Source organism: Patiria miniata, unplaced genomic scaffold (genome assembly GCF_015706575.1).
Source record: "Patiria miniata isolate m_02_andy unplaced genomic scaffold, ASM1570657v1 HiC_scaffold_1, whole genome shotgun sequence".
Taxonomy (NCBI): domain Eukaryota; kingdom Metazoa; phylum Echinodermata; class Asteroidea; order Valvatida; family Asterinidae; genus Patiria; species Patiria miniata.
The window spans coordinates 36677745-36698137 of NW_024037047.1; the positions used below are offsets into that span (position 1 = coordinate 36677745).

The 20393-nt window shown below is 43.5% G+C and overlaps 1 protein-coding gene across 1 annotated transcript in view; it reads left to right on the top strand.

Moving 5' to 3' along the window:
• Positions 1-20393, top strand: part of LOC119733278 — a 73006-nt gene that overhangs the window by 8617 nt on the left and 43996 nt on the right. Inside the window, exons 5-17 of the mRNA XM_038206875.1 lie at positions 3404-3564; positions 6733-6864; positions 7506-7710; positions 7883-8103; positions 10918-11034; positions 11461-11673; positions 12118-12157; positions 15851-16033; positions 16888-17048; positions 17632-17751; positions 18691-18780; positions 19567-19706; positions 19957-20119. Coding sequence (XP_038062803.1) covers positions 3404-3564; positions 6733-6864; positions 7506-7710; positions 7883-8103; positions 10918-11034; positions 11461-11673; positions 12118-12157; positions 15851-16033; positions 16888-17048; positions 17632-17751; positions 18691-18780; positions 19567-19706; positions 19957-20119 — 1946 coding nt within the window. The remainder of the gene's footprint in view (positions 1-3403; positions 3565-6732; positions 6865-7505; positions 7711-7882; positions 8104-10917; positions 11035-11460; positions 11674-12117; positions 12158-15850; positions 16034-16887; positions 17049-17631; positions 17752-18690; positions 18781-19566; positions 19707-19956; positions 20120-20393) is intronic.

Below are 20393 nucleotides of genomic sequence, written 5' to 3' on the forward strand. Positions count from 1 at the left end.
TCGTGCAGGTGTATGGATCGATTGGAGTATGATGTTGAGCGTATCCATGCGAAAACGTCTTGGCCGAATAAATTTGTTTAGGGGTTTTAGATTTAAAATCGGGCGCCACATGCCGGTCTCCTTCTTGGGTACCAGGAAGAAGGTCGACATGAAGCCCGACCGTGTCTCCCCCGGAGGGAGCGGGCGAATTGCCCGTTTCCCGAGGAGGGAATTGATCTCTCCTTCGAGGGAGAGACTTTTGGTAGGATCGGACGGAACTTCCGTCGGTCGAACGATCATGTCCGACGGAGGGGTGCTCGAGAACTCGAGTGCGTAGCCTCACCCGATCATGTCGAGCACCCACCGGTCGGACGTAATTAAACCCCAGGACCCCGCAAAGTCTCGGAGACGGCCTCCCACGGGTCCGACGGCGGGAGGCCGCCACAAGTCTACTAAGTCACTTGCGCCAGCCCCCGGGATAGCGGGGGGCCGGTGCCCGGAAACCACGGCCGGATTGGGGCCGTTGTTGTCCAGAGAACGTGCGGGCCTGCGTGGCGCGCGCACCGGAAGTTTTATCCGTGCGGCCACGAAAACCACTGCGACCAGATTTCAGAGGTTTGCAGCGGGGAATGACAAATGTTTTGCCCCTGCCCCGCTGTTGTTTGGGCGCCAGTGCTGGAAGCTTCTTGAAGTTGATTTTCTCCGTAGCCTTCAGACGTTTGGCCTCATCTCGCATCTGATCTTCGAATTTACCGTCAAATAGATCCGTGCCCGTCAAGGGATCCTCAAGTCTTTTGCGAGCACCCTGCGACGGGAGGAAAAGTGCATCGAGCACGTTACCCCGGCGGGTGGACGTTGATAGGGTCGACACGTGTGCGAATTGATCAAACACTGAGCGTAGACCATGGTCGAGGCAATGCAGGGCCGCAGTCAGCATATCTGCCGGAATCGGCGAGTCCTCTTCATAGCCCACGGCCAAATATTCCGTGAGAAGAAGTAAGAAAGACGTTGATCGCAAACCGAAACGTGAAGCTGCGTCTATCTTCTTCAAAACGTCCTCAAGTTTACCCCGTGTTTTGTCCACAAAGGGTCGCTTGGAAGACGAACCACTCTCATCGGCCGCAAGTTTATCTTTTGCTGCGTCGGGAGAGTAGGTGGAGTGAAAAACTTCGCAAAATCTTCAGCCGGGAAACGAAAATAATCTCGTTCCCGTCTGAGAAACGGACGCCATTTATCCGTTGATGATGTTGTCGATATGTTCCAGGCATACTTGATCTAAAGGAAGTATGGGGAATATTTTATCGCTGCTAGATGTGGAGCCCGTCCTTTGCTTGAAAGATTTATGATCGGGCAGAGGGGGCTCATCAGTGGAGGGTAAATTAAGTACTCTTATCATATCCCTCTGTACTAAACGGAGCTCCGTTTCAGAGATAGACAGCCGCTGTAATCGGTCTGGTTCCTCGTTGTCACCGGATGACTCAGCCGATTGTGAGGGCCGAGTTGACTCCGGTGAACGAACGCCGTCTGGAGGGGCGAGTTGTACCGAACCACGCGCTAGCAGCTGGACAACTTCCTCAGAGTCAAACGGCATGGATGGATGAATGCTCAATATAGGCGGGGATCCCAGCGTATGCGGTAGGTCCCGTGGCCTCTGATCCACCCAACCGTGGCTCACGGCCGATGCATGCGAGACACTCGCTGCAGGCCGGGCCTCCGGTGTACGGTCAACCGCGTGTGGTATATCCCGCTGTGCTTGGGCCACCCAACCGTGACCAACGAACGACGACTGTGAAGCCCTCACCGCAGGCGGGGACGCCGGAGCACGACTAATTGTGTTGCGGTATGTCCCTCTGTTCCCGGGCCACCCAAGCGTGACCGGTGACTGAAGACTGCGATGCGGGACCAACGACCGATGGTTGTGGGCCGTAGTCCACCGCTGCAGGGGGGCCCCCAATAGGGCCCGCCCGACGGCCTGCCGACATAGCCGATAGCGTATCGGAAATCGACTGAAAAGCCTGCAGGAAATCTGCTCTAGAAACCGCGTCCTCCCCCCGGGAGCGTTTGCCCCGGCGGGACCGGTCAGAGGAGTCGTCAGAACCCGAAGAAGAACGGCGCGATCGACGTGCAGCCTTCTTCTTATTCTTGTTCTTAGAAGAACGGCCCCGAGGTGTGTCCGAGGAAAAATCGGAAGACACCTGGGACACCGGGACCCCCGAACAACGGAAAAAATCCGATGATGAGAGTAGTCCCTCTGAGCAAGCTAGCACGGGGGCCGTCGGCCCGGGATCCCCCCGGGCGACCGGCTCCGTATCGCTCATAATGCACCCGGCCGACAGCGCCTCAGGCCCCGTGGGCTGAGCGAGCGCTGAACGGACCGGTAGCCCGTGCAATAGCCCATCCCGACAACCAGTGGTGTTCGGCACTGTGTCGGGAGGGCACGGGTGACTAGAGCCCACCGAAGTGTGACGGCTAGTCCCCTCGGGCTGCCCCGTGATCGGGGGAGGACCAGGTGACACAGCGGCGCTCGTTGCCGAGCCATGCTTGCCCTGACGGCCCTTCTTAGGCTTTGCTCCGGCACAGGAGATATGTTTTGGAGGAACCTTGCCGGAGTGTGCCTTTAGTTTGGGTGTTCCGCCTGAATTGACCGGAGAAGGTGACCGAGGTCCCCTTAACTGATCGGCGGAACTGCCAACTCCCCCAGCCGACTGTGGCTGAGGGTGCCGGACGAGAGACTGCTGCCACGGTAACGTCGTAGCGTTAACGGCGAGAACTCGGTCCGTCCCGTGGGAGAGGAATTCCCCCCGGTTTGTGACAGATCGGCCCTCCCCAAACGCTTCATATTTATGAAATAAATAGAACCAAGAAGATGATGACACTCTACAAACTGATGATTACTAACTCTTTTTATTATAAACTTCTCTTAAGCACAAAAAAGGGTAGTAAATGACGAGGAAAACAGCGAGCTATTTAACGCACGTCCTACCCGACCTGCCGCTAAGAGAAAAGAGGACGCTCACGAGGCACGCATGCCGCGGGTTATTATGGGTAGGGCGACAGAGGGCGCTATTGTTTATAACTCTTAGCGGAAAATACCTGCCGGTAGGGGGAATATGCATAAGTAGTATTGCTCTACAGGTAAGTAGAGTGAAGTAGACTTTGTGCACAACTCCCCAGTGACCCATTCTTGGTAATTATTATCAGAATAAAATCAAATCATATCAAATCAATTTAGTCCACATGGACAAATTGGAAGTAACATGTAGTTTTTGATTGCCTGTACTTTGTGTTACAGTACTTTAACTGTAGCACTCTATAAGAACCTTTTTGAGTCCCAACATCTATAATGCCAAAAGTGCTCACACCATCCTACAAAAACAATATTTTCACACGAAATTTCTCTTTTGCTATGTGTTTAACAATGCAGGTTCACCTTGGAGCTCATGGATGGTGAGATATCAATGAGTCTCTCCATAGATGCATGCATCCATGGTCATTGTACAGGACAACTCATGATCTTAGATGGTGCAGTATCCCCTCTTCCTATGTGCTTCCCCAACGGAACCATCTCCTGGAATAATCTACCAGGTAAGGCTCAATTGCCTTCACAGAACGTTTATGTGAATTCCATCAGCTCTTATTCTGGGAAACTTGATTATATTTATGCTTTAGTGAACCATAGAAGAAGCTATCTTTGCATGTATTTTGCTGGTCGCACAATGAGGTGACAAATTATGTGCACAAAGTCCATAGACAATACGTCGCTTTGTGGTGCAACCGACGTTATGTATGAGAACAGATATGCTGACACATCTTGTGGTCAGCTTTGGTCCATGGTCCCTACATGAGAGGTACAGTCCATCATTTGTAATTTCTGCATTATGTTTGTGTGAAGCAACAAAAGAGCTTGAAATCTAAAGTAGGGTGATTTTTCTTAATTGAATCAAATACTGGAACTTACTTAATTTTTTTGCAACTGTGCGACGTTGCGTCCGAAACCATCGGACTTCGTCAGGCAACTGGTGACCCGGTGGACTGGTCACGTGTGAGACGGCTTGGAATCCCTTGAATGGCCCGGTCCCATGCATGTGAAAGGTTGAAGCGTAGCCCCCCTCTTTTGTTGAGTGTTGGTTGTTCGACCCTTTCCCAAATGGCTTCCTTGATGCCTCTTTTGTGCCACTGCTCTTCCTTATCAAGGATCACAACATCCTCATTTCTGAGAGTGTGACCAGAGTCTCGTAGGTGTAAGAAGACAGCAGAGTTTTGTGCCTCGTTTGTGCTAGGCCGCCGATGTTGGTAGGTCTTGGATTTTAGGGATTGTTTGGTTTCCCCAACGTAAGACTCCGAGCAGTCTTTATCCCCGCAGATGATCCCGTATACCACGTTGGAACGTGTATCTTTGGGCTGTCTGTCCTTCACTCGAACCACTTTCCCCCGTAAGGTGTTGCACGGTTTGAAGCAAGTGGCAATGCCACGTGACTTGAAAGAGTTCTTGATCCGTTCAGACAGTCCGGCAATGTAGGGGATGGTGACCCGGGCTTTAACTGGCTTTACCCTGCCTTTGTCTTTACGTTGGTGTTTGTTCTTGTTGACTTTGTGGAAAGCCCAGTTGGGGTATCCACATTGATGGAGTGAAGTTTGGATGTGGTCCTTCTCCTTGGGGATCTGGTCCTCGTCACTTATGATGGTGTCTGCCCTATATTGCAGTGTTCTGATGACCCCTAGTTTATGAACCAAGGGGTGGTGAGAATCAAACTGCAGGTACTGGTCTGTGTGTGTGGGTTTTCTGTATATGTCAGAAGAGAGAGTACCATCGCTATTGCGTTTGACCAGGCAATCTAGGAAAGCAAGTTTGTTCTCCTTGCAGGGCTCCTGGGTGAACTTGATGTGTTCATCAATGTTATTGATGTGTTCAAAGAAAGGCACCTGTTCGTCGCACAGTTGCAAAAAAATTAAGTAAGTTCCAGTATTTGATTCAATTAAGAAAAATCATCTACTACTACTGGATGACTGATAACATACATTATCATCTAAAGTAGGGTGCTTAACAACTAACCTGATGAAGTTTCAGCTTAGTGAATGCTGTGTATTCCGAGAAAACAATATTCTAGGATCTCGATTTCAAATCAAAAGTTGCTGAGTCATGTTTTGAATGGGGCCTCACGTCCGAGACACATTCTCACTGAGCTGATTGTAGCTACGCAATGTCGCGTACTGTACCAACAACTGCACACGCGTGTCGTGCCAACGCTTGCCCGCGCTTCACCGAATTAAAAACAAACTACTAACGGAAATTTCCAAGAATTCGTACTGTAGACGCATCATTGGAAATGGACTTCTTTCACTGCTTTCTTCAAAATGACCGCATGCCAAAAAGAGTGATTTCACAGGGAGTTTTAGTCCCATTACTATCTTTAAACCAAGTATGCTTTTCAACAATAAGTATTTCAGTTACTTTTGGATAGCTGCAAATGATGGACTCTACCGGTAGCTGTAAAGCTAGTAGCTCCCTTGAGTCATGAAAACAGATGGGCAAATCATTGAGAACGGTTCCATGAAACAAGTTTGCATTGTATTAATGTGCCATGAAATGGGCTGATAGTGTTGAGGCAAGTGTGATCATTTTCATTCTGAGACTCAGTAGCAGTCGCTTTTCAAGATTTCTTTCCACCCTTCCCATGCTCCTTATTTGCATCTTGGTTTTGGGCCCCCCCCCCCTCTAATCTACGTTTTCCCTCTTTTCTGTTACTTTATTGCTTTGTATTCTGAGTATATGAGTATTGTTGTTAGTATATGAATTTCATGTTAACCACTTTGTGCTGGGATTATTTTGACATTGACCAGACCCATGCGCGGGATTGTTTTTCACGAACCTCGATGCCAGGTGGGTTCAGGCCGTCATCTGCAGGTAGCATACCCTAATATTTCTGGCCTCGCTCACTACCAGTGGATCGCTGACGGATATTTCTGGCCTCACTTACTGCATGTTTTCCGTCATCCAGTCAGAATACCGCAAAACCTTTGCATGTATACACGTCATCTGACGAGAACTGGTCAAGTAGTTTGGCTGATCCATTAAGCCCCCACCGCACACCTCTTCGATGCCACTCTACATGTAGTACATGTTGTAGCTGAGCCCGTCATTCACACATGCACAAATGTCAGACTTTGTGCAAGCATGTCAGCCAGTAATCATGGATTTGATTGATCAGATGTCAAGAGGCAGGGCTTAATGTATCACTCTATAGCTGTAGAGCTTGTTCTGGCCTGCAGGAGCATTTTAGTAAGAGTTTTGACAACCTCTTAGTGCCCAGTGGAAGGGACACTCACGCAGCTTTACATGCACATACCTGTGGGGCAGACCTTTGTTTTCCTTCTTTTGTTCCCTTTTGTTCCTATTAAAATCTCAAACTCCATAGCGTTTCCCTTATGGGGTAGATTGATTTCTAAAGACTACCTTATGGGTTCTATTGCTCTGTTAACTTCCTGCTTCATAAGAAACATGTACGTATTGGTTCATGCGTGTATAGCATGAAGTACGCATGACTAATTTTATTTTTAACGTTCACAAAGCTAAAGCGGCTTCATGAGAGCATCAAGCGTCATCGGCAATACTTCCACTGTCTCTCCCAGTGGTCTTTCTCAACTCTTAGTTTTTCACTGTTGAGGGGGTACTTGTGCATGTAGCCCACTGTTGTAAGCTTATATTGTGTTCACTGACATCAAATAATGCAGTGTTTGTTTTATTACTGCTAGGTATAACCTCAATCTCTCAGCTCGGAAGCCTGGACGCTGGATTTGAGGTTGTGGCTCAGGCTCTTGGCTTACCATCTCGTCTAGTCTCGGCCACACCTTGCCCACCTGTGATCCAGCCTAGTCAGTCTGGAGGTAGGGACATTAGTATTGTCCCATGACCTGTATAAGGGCTTTAAGTTAAGTTTGAATGGTATAGGCTAAATTGAGGTGCCCATTAGTGGGTCGCTGTTTCGTCACTGGGATGCCCCAAGCATTTAAATTAAAAGCTTGCTTTCATAAGATTTTACACAATGCATTCGCTTTCAGTGACATGTTAACTTGACATTTTTAAAGCTTTACAAAACCCACATGCAACTCAAAATCGGAGAACCGCGCGATTGGCACTGAGAAGTGGAAGCTGTCCTGTACATCAGGAAATGACGAAACCTAGTGGCAAAAGTGGATTTGTGTAGCTGTCCTTGTTTTTTCATTACTTGAAAAAGTCTACCTATCACCTATGATTATCTTCCACTTTCAAAGAATCCCCAAGTGAAAAAAGAATAAGGTGTACAATTTTGACTAAACTAAACTAAAGGTGTTTCAAAATGTTACAGTCTTCCTTTTTTCCTCTTAGCCTATTCAAGCTTCCAATTTCCTTCCATTTCAATTTCACATTTCCATTCAATAGAATCGTGCCTCATGTTTCCCAAACAATAAATAAACATTACAAAATTACACTTGTGATTCTTATTCAACTATCGTCAATGTCCTTTTTACTCCCTTATTTCCTGTAGTGTGTCCACACCTCCCCTCTCTGCCCACACTTCCGTCAGGAGGTGTATGTCACTATTCAGATGCCTGCCTAGGGGTGGAGTGTTGTCTAGCAGTAGACCTCGGCATTATCAGTCGCACTCTGAGGGCATGGCTGATTGTAGACCCCTGTGATTTCAAACTGAGTGTTGGATTTGAGAACTGGAGTTACAATGTCACCCTTTTAAGGTATGTAGTTTATTTTGTTGACTATTTAATGCAATCCAGGATAGAATCACACTCTCTTGACTGTCAATATTGAAGCCTGCTCTAAGGAAGGTTACTTTTCAAATACTCAAAATGTTTAAATTGAGTCATTACTGGCAGTGATTGTAATACAAGATTTCTCACATTTCTGCAGTTACAAGTGGGGCAAAGTGACAAGGGAAAGACTGAGTGATGTTGTCTTGCTTACCTTCACAATCGACAAGACCACAGACAACCGTAACTTGCTCCTCTCCCTCTCCCTGCAACTCTGCATCGCTGGAGGCTGTGCTCCTGACATTGTCATCCTTCAGGACTTCACAGCACCAATACCATTCTGTACTCCCAATGGAACTTTGGAGTGGGCTCAAGACTTGGGTAAGTCTTAATAATAATAACAACACAATTTATAGCGTGCAATTCCGCAAGTTACAATGCGCAACTGAAGACAATTACAGAGCACAAAGTTACAGATTGCGTGGAAAGAATAATAATAATAATAATAATAATTTCCTTGGATTGGACATTTGGGAGACATTCCCATAGACTTGTGCACAAAATTTTTTAAACTTAAATGTGTCCTAACCCAATATTCCCTCGTCCTTTTTCCACGAATTTCGGTATGTTTACTAATTAGACCACGAGCAACAAAAATAACCCATTGCGACAGTAAAATTAAGCCTCTAAAGGGGGGCTGTGACATTAGGGAGACATGAAAATGTTTCCCTAATGACCGATGTCTCCCACCGTTCGAAGATATTACGATACCGTGTCTCTTTAATGGTACATTTGCATGTATGTATTATACAGGTTCTTATATAGCGCTTTTAACAAGATCAAAGCGCTTTACAATGAAAAACAAAACAATAAACAACTTAGATCAGACACTTGGAAATGTACAGGAAAGTGGATACTGTGGTGATTTTTGAAAGTCTGCATTGATGTTGAGTCTTGGATGTGATCTGAGGGATTCTGTTCCATTCTTTTGGACCTGCGATGGAGAACGCTTTGTCAGCTGCAGCCTTTGTGTTGATTGTCACATGTAAACGAGAAGTATCAGATTGAGACCTAAGAACAGATCAGTTTTCAATCTACCCTTAAAGTTGATGTTGAACTGATGTTGCGGATGTTGGATAAGGAATACCAGACACTGAGAAGGCCCTGTCCCCTGCCCTTTTGAATGCGCATGTCCAATAGTTTGTTACAATCCAGCAGGCATGGATCAAGGATTTATAGAAAGGGATGGGGACCTTTAATGCTTCTGCCCTGGTGGAGTAAATTAGTTTTGGAGGAGGTTAAAAATACCTGTTGAAATACCTAAGTGGCTTATTGTCAAGTTATTTTCATTTTTATGCCTGTGATTTTTATGCCTTCATATCTGAGTTCCTTTTGTTTTTGTGCATAAATGTTTTTCTTTTCATTTATCCCTCATGGAATTGACGCAATACTGGTTTCAAAAGTGATGTCTCCGCAGAATACACACCTGATTTTTTAGAACACCCCAATTATTTTGTTTATTTGATGGTCTAGTGTGAAGACACCCCTCGTAGACAATGGTTATGGTAATTTGCTGTCCCTTTTTTTGGTAATTCGTTTGTGGTACACTATTGGAAGTTGCAACCAAATTTTAGCAATGTTAACGCTTGACGTGTAAGGCGGAATGTGAGAGAACCATGTGTGCGTTTGAGAGAGAGAGAAGTGTCCAAGATTCGAATTTGTCAAGTGTTGTTGGTTTGCTGCCACCGTAACCAGCAGGCGAGTGGATACAGCAACTGCAGGTACAGGGCCGGCCAACCAAAATCGATGATGCAGAGAGCCACAGTTTAAAGTACAACAGTACTATGTGCCACTCTCGTCATCGTTTGACTTTGACCAGATGTCACACGGCGTTAGCCTGAAAACCAAGGGTGTATTCTCCAGAATTACCGTAAGTTTCATTTTATTGTTTCCAGTCGTGAAAACTGCTTGATTTTAAGATTTGTCTATTTTAAAGTTGAATTGGCATTGATTGTGCATGCGTGTCATTGTTAAGTAAGTTTGTGACATGAAGCAAGTCAAAGTCGATCTTTAGACTGTTAACTGATTTTTATGGAGCATTTTGACTGATTTGTCCAATGGTTCAAAGAGAACAGAGATTTAGAGTGTTTTGGGGTGATTTAAAATCTTTTAGATAACCATTTACCCCGGTGGAAACAACCAACTCTATTCCTGTGAGCCCGAATCTATACTATGCCAGGCATCCAGGGATTCACTTGAACCAGGCTGTGACTGATCCGGTTTACAACTGACATCATACATGGCGTCAAGGAGGACAGCCCAGTCAGCGTCACCCACCTGATCCGAATTCTGAGGGGGGACGGTTGTACCATAAAAATATATTTAGAATCATAGTAAATATCTGTAATTGGAATTTGAAGCTAAACACGAGGAGATATATTTTCTTTGAAATTAAATTGATTAAATTGCTAAGGAGTGATAAGTTTTTGAGTTTAGTTTGCTTTCTATAACCAGTTTGACATTATTTAAAGTCATTGATTTGTATTTTTTTTTATCAATTTATTGGCTGGATAAGCTTATTTTCCATTGGCATTTGTTTGAAACTCAGTTGAGAAGTTACAAATTTTTTGTTTTGTTTGTATATTTGTACTTGCACAGTTTGCATTTTGTATGCCTTGCGGATTAACTTTGTTATTAACTTGCTATAGTTAACTTGCTTTTTAATTTGGTTTGATTTTAAGGAGTTGCCTGCGTTACCATTAGCCCAGGTTGAATTCTGTTACATTTCGTTCAGTTTTGTGTTCATTATTTTGAGGGGAAAAAACCTGCATTGTTAGATCATTCTTGAGTTTTAGAGTTCTTTGATTTGTACAGATCCTCTGATTTAATTTGATTATTTTAAAAATATTCTTAGTAAATATGTCATTTCATTTTGTATTATTAAATTTATATTTTCGTTCTTTAAGTTAAAACTGCTTCTCCTTGGCATTATTTATTGAGTTCATGACAGAACTATCTCATCCATTTTAGGTTTGAGAAATCAGTTGACACATTGTGATCAAAAATGATCCCAGTACCCCCTTGACCACCTGAATCAGCCTCTGTCTCGCAAATCAAACTTAATTTTGTGACCATAGAAAATGCTTGAGATGTTTACGCAATCTAACACAGAATTTTATCACTATTTCTGAGTAGGTGATATCGGAGATTATGCTAGTGGCCTTGTAGTGAACCGTCTGAGTGTCAGCGCTGATGTTCTCCTACCTCAACCATGCAGTGGTCCACCAGAGCAAATCACACCAGCAACCACAGGCAAGTTTATGGACATCGGACCAAAGCTGCAAGCTTATGGACTTTAGGGGTTAAGCTCCAAGTAGATACTCAGTTTACCCATTTTACATCCAGTTGGAATGTTTGTAGACTGAGGGTTCCTCTGGATGATTTGCCTGTATTTTTTTTCCTTATATTTTTATGTTGTTAGATGGGTAAGATGTCTTCACTAGAAAGCAGATCTTGGGTTTGATTCCCACCCGAGTGATTTTTTGTTTCCAACTTTCACTTGGGAGGTAATAACACACTTAGTATACTGTGTTTATACGTCGGTGAAGGGCAAAACCTAATATTGTTCCAAATGTTTAGTTTGAGCCAAAAATACATGGGCAGAGTTTTGATCGTTTTAACCATAATCTAATACAGCATAATTAGTAACAGCTCTGTTTTACTTTTGTTTTTAAACAGGCTGCAGTTCACTTGCTGTACCATCAGCTGTCGCACCATTCTGTTCCCTGGATCAGTCATGCCTTGGGGTTGGTTGTTGCTTGAACTTTGACCTGGGCATAGTTCAGAGGTCATTTTCTGTCTGGGTGAAGCTGGATCCGTGTGCTCGCACTTTCTCATTTGGATTTGAGAAATGGAGTCATGTTGAGACGATTGGCATACAACTACTGCAGAGTAAGGAAACAATTCCATTATCAACCTTGTTGCTTCAAAAGATGCACTTTTTTCATTAATGAGTGTAACTAAAATTTATCAAAATAGTTGAGCGTCCCACTGATTTGTTATTAATTGAAACAGTGATATAATGTGAAGAAGATCAATCACTGATGTGCTATGAATATCCTGCTGGAAACATTTCCCTTTGTTTTCTCCTGTCTGCCTTTTGTTGTCCTCTTGGGAAATATTTCTGGCACTTCTGTGGCTCCCATAACATTGCAACACTTTCAGCCTGCATGTATTCACTTTGAGACTGTTATTATTTTAGTTGGATGTATCTTATACAAGTGTTCCCAATGTTGTTTCTGTTGAAACTTTCCAAGTGGAGCTTGAATATTGGTTTGAGATCCCTGCTAGAATTTAATGACTAACTTATGGTTATTTTGTTTCTTTTCTCCCCAGCTCATTCCTTTGAGAAAACCCTAGGAGTTCTGAAGATCAGGTAAGGTCAATCATCCGTCAGTACACAGTTGCAACATTCCTGGCAGAACTCAGTATCAAAATTCTTGAGATAAGATTAGCCTTTTTTAAGGGAATCACAAGCTTGAAAATGGGAGTTGGTCTGTGGGGTAACAAATTAAATTCAGAATCAATAGGTCTGATTCTGCAACTTCTCAAACACTGAAGTTTCACTCACCTTTGCTCTTTGTAAAAAATTGCCTTTTGTTGTGGTGTTTGAGTGTAAAGATGTGGTGTTAGAGTGTAAAAAGTGATTCTTTTTATCAAACGAGCACGAGTGGGACACAGAATAATGGTACGTCTGTGGCACGTGCTATGAGGCTAAGGCCGAGTGGGATAACACATTTTTCTTGAAGCAAACATGACACACAGTAAAGATGCAATGTGCATGCTGTGATCACTTTTCAGTGCTTATTCAACTACACTTGCATATATGTGGCATGTAAACACATACATCTCGGAATAGCGTGATACACAGAGCGCTATATTGACCATGGTATGAGGATAATATCACAGTATTCTTACCATGGATAGACCATTCAGGATCCAGGATTCAAGTTTCTTTAAAATAAAAATCTTGCTCACACCTGCTGTATGAGTGACAGACTTCATTGCTGACACACTGTACTGGTACTTGGTTGGTTTCCACCTGAAACATCCTCTAGGGATCTTGACTAGGAGGTCACGGGGAGGTGTCGGCATCTAGGTCTCGGTTACGATGTGGTTATAATAGTTGTCTCTAAAGGTCTTGTTCGTCAAAGAGTCAGTGATGTGTTGGGGCAGGTCACTCCATAATTTAATTGTCCTTGGAAAAAATGAGTTCTTGAATGCAGTTGAGGATGTTCTTCCCCCTCCTGGATCTCTGCATTTTTGGTTGAAGATAATCTGAGGCATCGATGTCAACGGTGTGAGTGATTATCTTGTAGAGTTGAGTCATCTGGTGGGTTTCCCTTCTGTCAGTTAACTTCTCCCATCCAAGAGAAGATAACATTTTGGAGACATTACTCTGTCTGGCGTAATCTCCAGGAATGAAGCGTGCAGCTCTGCGCTGAATTTGCTCTATCGCAGACTGATGACTGATGTTATAAGGGTTCCATTCAGCTACACCATATTCTAAGAGTGGCCGGACAAGTGTGAAATATAACCTTTCCTTTACATTTTTAAAGCTCATGTAGAAATTTCGTTTGATGAAGTTAAGGACTCATGATGCCTTAGTAACAGCATGCTGCATCTGGTTTTCCCATCCCACATCATGTTGGATTTTTATGCCCAGGTACGTGAATTCCTTGGTTGCTTCAAAACCCACTCCATCCATCTCATAGGCAGGTTCACCAGGGTTGCGTTTACAAGAGACTCGCATTGATTTACATTTGCTCGCATTAAATCGCATACCCCACGTAGTAGCCCATCCAATGAGGTTGTCGAGGTTGGCCTGCAGCAATTTCTCATCTTCATTGGAGTTGATCTGATGGTATATGAGGCAGTTGTAGGCAAATAGCCTGGTAACGCCCCTCACAGCTGATTGAATGTCGTTGATGAAAAGGAGGAACAAGTGCGGTCCCAACACAGTCCCCTGTGGCACACCGCTAAGAACTTTATGCCAGCTGGACAATACCCCGTTGACAACAACCCTCTGTAGCCAGTTGTTTAGGCGAGCCCTCAAATTAGAATCCCTCCCCGGACCGTTCGGGGTTGAGCCCGCCCAGTATGTTGAAGGGATCGGGACCTTGCATGGAACCGATCGGCCTGGATTAACTCCACCAGGCTTCTGCACCATTGCTCTGGCTCATCACAAAGGAACCAATTTGCGACGCGCTAATCCTCCAGCAGGCAACAATGACTGTGATGAGCTTTATAGAAGTTGCCGCTGGTAATCCCAGCGGGCCGAAAAATCCTCCAACAATGGCCAGACATCAATTTATGTTGCCTATTGTGAAACCCTGAGTCACCACGTTGGACCGATTGGGGCGTCACGCTTCAGTGACCGGGTGGCTTCTGGCTTCGTACCGACGCGATTGGGGTGAAAGAAATTAGCATACCGGACCCGGTACCCGAACGGTCTGTTATCTGATGGCTCGCCTTAGGAATTCAGAGATCCAGTTTTTAATCTTGCCCCTGATGCTGTAATGATCGATCTTCTGAAGGAGTTTCTGGTGTGGTACTGTGTCGAACGCCTTTGAAAAGTCCAACACTGCTACATCTGTGGTGATACCATTGTTGTGATTGCGGGCAAGATCATTGAAAGTCAAAATGAGTTGACTCTCACATGAACGTCCTCTACAGAAGGCATGCTGATTTTCAGATATAATTTGATGCTGGTCCAGGTGCTTCATCAACTGACTGTCAACAAGATGCTCCAGAAATTTGCAACACATTGAAGTTAGGGACACTGGTCTATAATTAGCTGGATCAGATGTAGCACCCTTCTTGAACAAAGGGGTTACGTTGGCCTTTTTACCCCTCAGCCGAGAGGCTCGAGGGGTATTGTCATCGCCTAGGGCGTCCGTCCGTCCGTCCGTATGTCTGTGTGTCCGTTCTGACCATACCACCCTTGTGGGGTGATGTTCCTTTCAGGACACATCACCCCACTATTTTCACAATAGAAAAACATCACCCCAGAAGGGAATCTTTAGAAAAAGGGATAATGGAAACACAATGCTATCACCCCACAATTTCGTCTGGCTAGACCGTCCGTCTGTCCGTCCGGGCAGCTTAGTTTCCGGATGATAACTTGAGTTAGAAATGTTGTTTGGGGTTGTAACTTCGGTAGGGGGTTGCCCTTGGGAATAGGCAAGTTGGGATTGGTTTTGAGGTCAAAAAGTCAAAGGTCAAGGTCACCGTGGTGAGTTAAAGGTAAATGGTTTCCGGATGATAACTTGACTTAGAAATGAGATTTTGGTGTCTAACTTTGGTAGAGGGTTGCCCTTGGGAGTAGGCAAGTTGGGATTGGTTTTGGGGTCAAAAGGTCAAAGGTCAAGGTCACCGTGGTAAGTTAAATGTAAATGGTTTCCGGATGCTAACTTGAGTTAGAAATGAGATTTTGGTGTCTGACTTAGGTAGGGGGTTGCCCTTGGGTACAGGCAATTAAGTTGGGACTGGTTCTGGGGTCAAAGGCCGAAGGTCAAGGTCATCATGTTGAGTTAAAGGTTAATGGTTGTCGGATGATAACTTGACTCTGGCTGAGGGGTTTCAACAGCAACGCTGTTATTTTTCCAATCTGCCGTTAGCTCACCTGTGTCCAAAGATTGTTTGAAGATGTGCGCAAGGATGGGGGCGATTCATCTGCAGCCAATTTGAGGCCTCTATTTGGTATTTGGTCTGGCCCAGCTGCTTTGGAGACATCCATTGATTTAATCAGTTTCAGGACACCTCCCACAGACACTTTTATATCAGGCATGTCAGGGTACCTACTGTCGGGCAAGCATGACAACAGCATATGCAAAAACAATGTATCCTTAATGCAATACTCAACTGTTATGATCTCAGCAATAAATAGTCTTTGAATGCATTTCAAATTAGCAGCTAATCTGAAGCTCTTAGTGCTTAGCTTTTGTATGACATTATTGACCTTTTGGGGGCGTTGGTTTTTTTTACCACAAAAAGAACACCTGGGGCCTCGAGTTTCCATGCTACATTAAATTTGAACATTCCTCTACAATTGTCTGTATGCATGTAGGTATGATGTAGAGCGGCCCCATAATACTATCTATGACGTGGATCTAGACATCAGCTTGTGCTGGCAGGGTGCATGTGCTGAACCCATGGTCATTCTCAGAGATGCAATGTTCTCAGGATCTCATTGTGATGATCAAGGAGGAGGCAGCAGCACAAGGAGGAAGCGAAGAAGTGTGGACGACCTGTGAGTGGACTTAAAACCCAATGTTTAATCCAGACTAAGCTCTTTCATCACAAAAGTAAAGTAGACAGCTCTGAAAAAGGGCTGAACTGTAGAAAATATTTCTCAGCTAAGACCACAAACCAGTTCAAGATGCAGCTGGATAGGTTTTGGAAGGAAAAATATTTGGTCTTAAAGGCTTAAGCCTGATAATTGCCCATTAAACTAAGTGTGTAAGTGTAACTGTAAGACAAAATCACACTTCTCATGAGAATATGTGTAAAGTTAAAAGAGTTAAAAGTACATTGCTATAGGGATTCAAGCCCTACTTTTTTGGATACAGTCCATTTCTCCCCGCCATCTTGTACTCTGACATGGGTTAAGACAAAAACTTTAAGATGGCTTTATATAGCACATTATAACTTTTATTATACTGTATTACATTTTATGTTTTCCCCAATGTATCCATAATTACAAAAGGGCTGAAAAGGGTTTTGGTTGAGGGAGTAACAGGCAGGATGGTTCGTGGCAATATGTGGACTTATTGTTGTTGGCATGTGATCAGTATTTAAGGCTCTTATATTTGAAAAGTTTCAAATTTTATATTAAATATTAAGATTTTTAAGAAAGGTCCTTGATAATGTAACAAGCTCAAGAATAACAGTCATTCACAAGGTAAAGAATGTCATTTCAGGGAAGTTTTAGACAATTTTCGTAAAGGTGGCTTCAGCTTCAAAGGTTCTGTACCCAGGCTACTTCTACTTGAAAGCCTTTCACCATCACATCTCAAACCCATGACCTGATTTGGATGTATTCAAGAGTCCATTAAAATAACGTTCTTGTAACAAACTTCTTTGGTGTACTCCATGTAATGCTAGTGAATCTGCTGAGGAACTGGACAGCACGGAAGACCTGACAGCTAATCCTATAGACAAGGCCAGGGCCTACTTTAAGACCATTCTTAGTGGAGGCTCCACCTCGTATTCAGCAGAGGATAACACCATGACTAAGCTGCAGCCAGAGAAAGCTGTCAAGCCCAGTAAGTTTCATTCTTCTGTTTTGTCTGAAGTTAATTGAGGATAAAGCTACAAAAGTTGGTTTTAATAACCAAGTGTTGAACCCAGAGGGATCCTAAAGCAGAGTAGTAATGAGTCACTGGTTCACTTCGGGCCCTCTCTTACCTGCTAATTCCTACATATGCATTATTCCTTATAGGCCATAGGCTATTACCGCTAGATTTGGTCCCAGTGGATGCGATGATCGTGCTCATGTGAGTGTTTGTATGGTAGATTGGTTATCTGACTTTAAGAGATAATTTTAAAAATATTCAAAAACTCACATGCAATATACCTTTATTAACTGGTTGTTGACTACATCTGTCTAATTTTCCCCTTGTGGGACTAGCTGTATCTTCTTTGTGTGAGCGTGAGGAGTACGATAGCAATACATTCAAGTTCCTCCCCTTGGTCCTCCCAAATCTGTCTAAGTACGGAGCTCATATGGGGATAAAAGTGTGATGAAGCAGTTATAAACTTGAGGTTTGTATTACTGATGATAAAGCTGATGGTCCAACTGTCTGAGGTATGTATGGATATTTCAGTCTAGCTTTGTCATTGTTACAGGGATTGCTGAATCAGGTACAGCAAGCCGTCGCTCCATGGGTCTTCTCATCTTTGGTGATGAAGATGAAACTCCAGTTACCAGGAGAAGGAGAAGGGACCTGTCACTCTCAGTGACTGCAGGTACAGTACTACAGTCGAACCCTGATAAGAAGAGCACTGTTAATACAACATCTTGCTTATAACAAGGAAAATGTTAGGTCCCAAGTCTCTGTTTTCCTTTGTTTTCCATTACTGATAATACAAGGTACCTGTAATAACAAGGTAATTTGCAAAGTCCCAAGGCCCTCTTTAAAGGTGTTTGACTGTCAGTGCTAAAATATGAATGAACTAGTGAGTGATAAACATGTATTCATAGAGACAGTTTACCCATTCCTATTGGTCGAGAGCCTGTCACGTGGTTAGTTTTAAACGGTTGATAAAGACATGGCTGGCTGGTCTTAAGCACTTTTCCAGTGTCACATGCAATTTTGACTCATGAAATTTGGTGCCAGCACCGTTTCATTGGTTGAATGTTCACAATCTTCACATTGGCATGCACAGTACTACCAGTGAAGCAGTATGTCATAGCCCTAAATTCACACTACACCGGTACATCTGCGTTGTGTGTCACATATGCAGTACCGGTAAGCGTGATGCGTGCATCAATCCAGGAGTTGTTTTCCAGAGGTCCTTACCATTATATAGCCAGAGGGGTGTTTTGTTGATCAAAATTGTTGGAAATTTATAAGTTTGGACTTGTTCTGACTGTTGGACCAAAAGGTTTTGATTTTTTTCTTTCCCAAAAAAGGTATTGGAATAAACCTGTGCTTGGTCAGTAAACACTCTGTTCGTTGGGCTGGAGTCTGGATGCTGATAATTACCATTTCTTCAACCAATCTTCACCAACATCTTTTAAATGATTCTCCAACCTGAGATGAAGTTGAAGCAAGAAATGAATCTGAAGTTTGGTTAACCCTATTAACATGTATGACATCCACTTGGAAGGCTACAGGTTCAATTCCACTCATGGCAGCATGTTTAATGATATACAGTCCAAGTGGTGTGCTTGTTTCGTTTCAGGAGGAGCTAGCTTGTTTGACCTTAGTCTCAGTCCTGGCGCTGACTCGGGCACATGGCAGGGAGATGTCATCATTGGTGGAGGATTAACGCGTATGTACATTTCAATCTACCAACAAATAAAGCAAAATGCATTTCTAGTTTACCAAAATGATATTTTCCCTGAACAAGAAAATTTCTAGAGATTCAAGCTTGTTCCCAGAACATTTCTAGTTTGTGTCATATTGTCGTACATCACGCATCACAATGCTGTTCACATTGATGTGTATTAAAAGAAAATGACTCATTAAAAATAAGCAATACGTTTTTTCATGAAGAGTATGTTTAGTTTTAATAAAGTTGTTCAGTATTGTAGTGCAAGTTATACATTAATAATAATAATAATAATAACAGGTTCTTATATAGCACTTTTTTTTTTTAGATAAAAACGCTTTACATCATTACTACCCCTGATCATTGGGCCATTTAAACATTCCAAATAACATCTCAGCTCCCTGGGGAGTAAACAGCTCTGATGCAGCCATTTCGGTGCAGAGCACATTCAAACACAATAACCATCTCTGCCTCACAGGTACCCATTTACCACTGGGTGGGGAGAAGCAATGAGTGACAAAGTGCCTTGCCCAAGGACACACGCACCATTACCCCATGCTGGACTCAAGCCCACAACCTGCAAAATAACCCTCAAAATAACCCGCAGATGACAAATTCAATGCCCCAGACCACGAGGCCACTATGCTCCACAGATTGAAATGTCTAATTATAGTGTAAAATTATAACCCTTAGTGGATGTGGAGGTTTTTTACATCCTTACTAGTAGAGACTTCCACCCATGCTACATAATTGGGATTAATTTTGTTGACTCACTTACCTCAACAGAGAAAGGTTTGGATGCTCTTGGCCGACGTATTGCCAACATGACCGTAGGGGAGTTAGAAGCAATGCTGGATCTGCAGAATATCGACCCATTCACTGTGGTTCAGTTGATGAAAGACCTACGTGCTCTCTTTAGGACCTTTGTAAGTTAACAAACGTTAACATTTCATTTAAAACTACTTCTGTGGTTTGCTTGTGCTTAAGCACAGAATCTTAAGTCCTAGGATGTACAAAGTACGCCTGCACAGAAGCTGAAATTCCTTGCTAACCTGTGAAATACACCAGCAGTTGGCACAGCATATTTTGCCGTTGTGAGCTTGGATTCTTTGCTAATGGTAGCAGACCTAACAAATTGAAACCCTTAATTTGCAATCATTTTCATTTTATTGGAAGATTGAGGAGCTCATCGATGTCATCATCAATGGCAAGGCAGATGACAACTTTAAGCAATTTGACCTTGTCCTGAGTGGGACAATTCCTTTCCCAAGACGACATGCTAAATTTTTGGAAGCTGGCTGGGGCGTACCAATCGGTGCATTTATCTTCCTGGAATTTAGTAAGTACCATCATAGAGCATGTTTGAGACATGTGATTAAGCAAAGATTGACTGATTACTTTGACTCTGAATTTTGATCCAAACCTAGCAAGTCAACAACGGTTGAGCTAGCCAAGTCACCTAGTTATAGGTCCTTATCCAACTAGCTCAAGTTTGAAAGAATACTTAAACAAAATCTTAATATTTGCTGTGTTACACTCGCTATTTCAACTATTTCAACCATATCTGTCTGATCACAAGTGGGCCAAATTTAATATCTATATAAAAATACGCA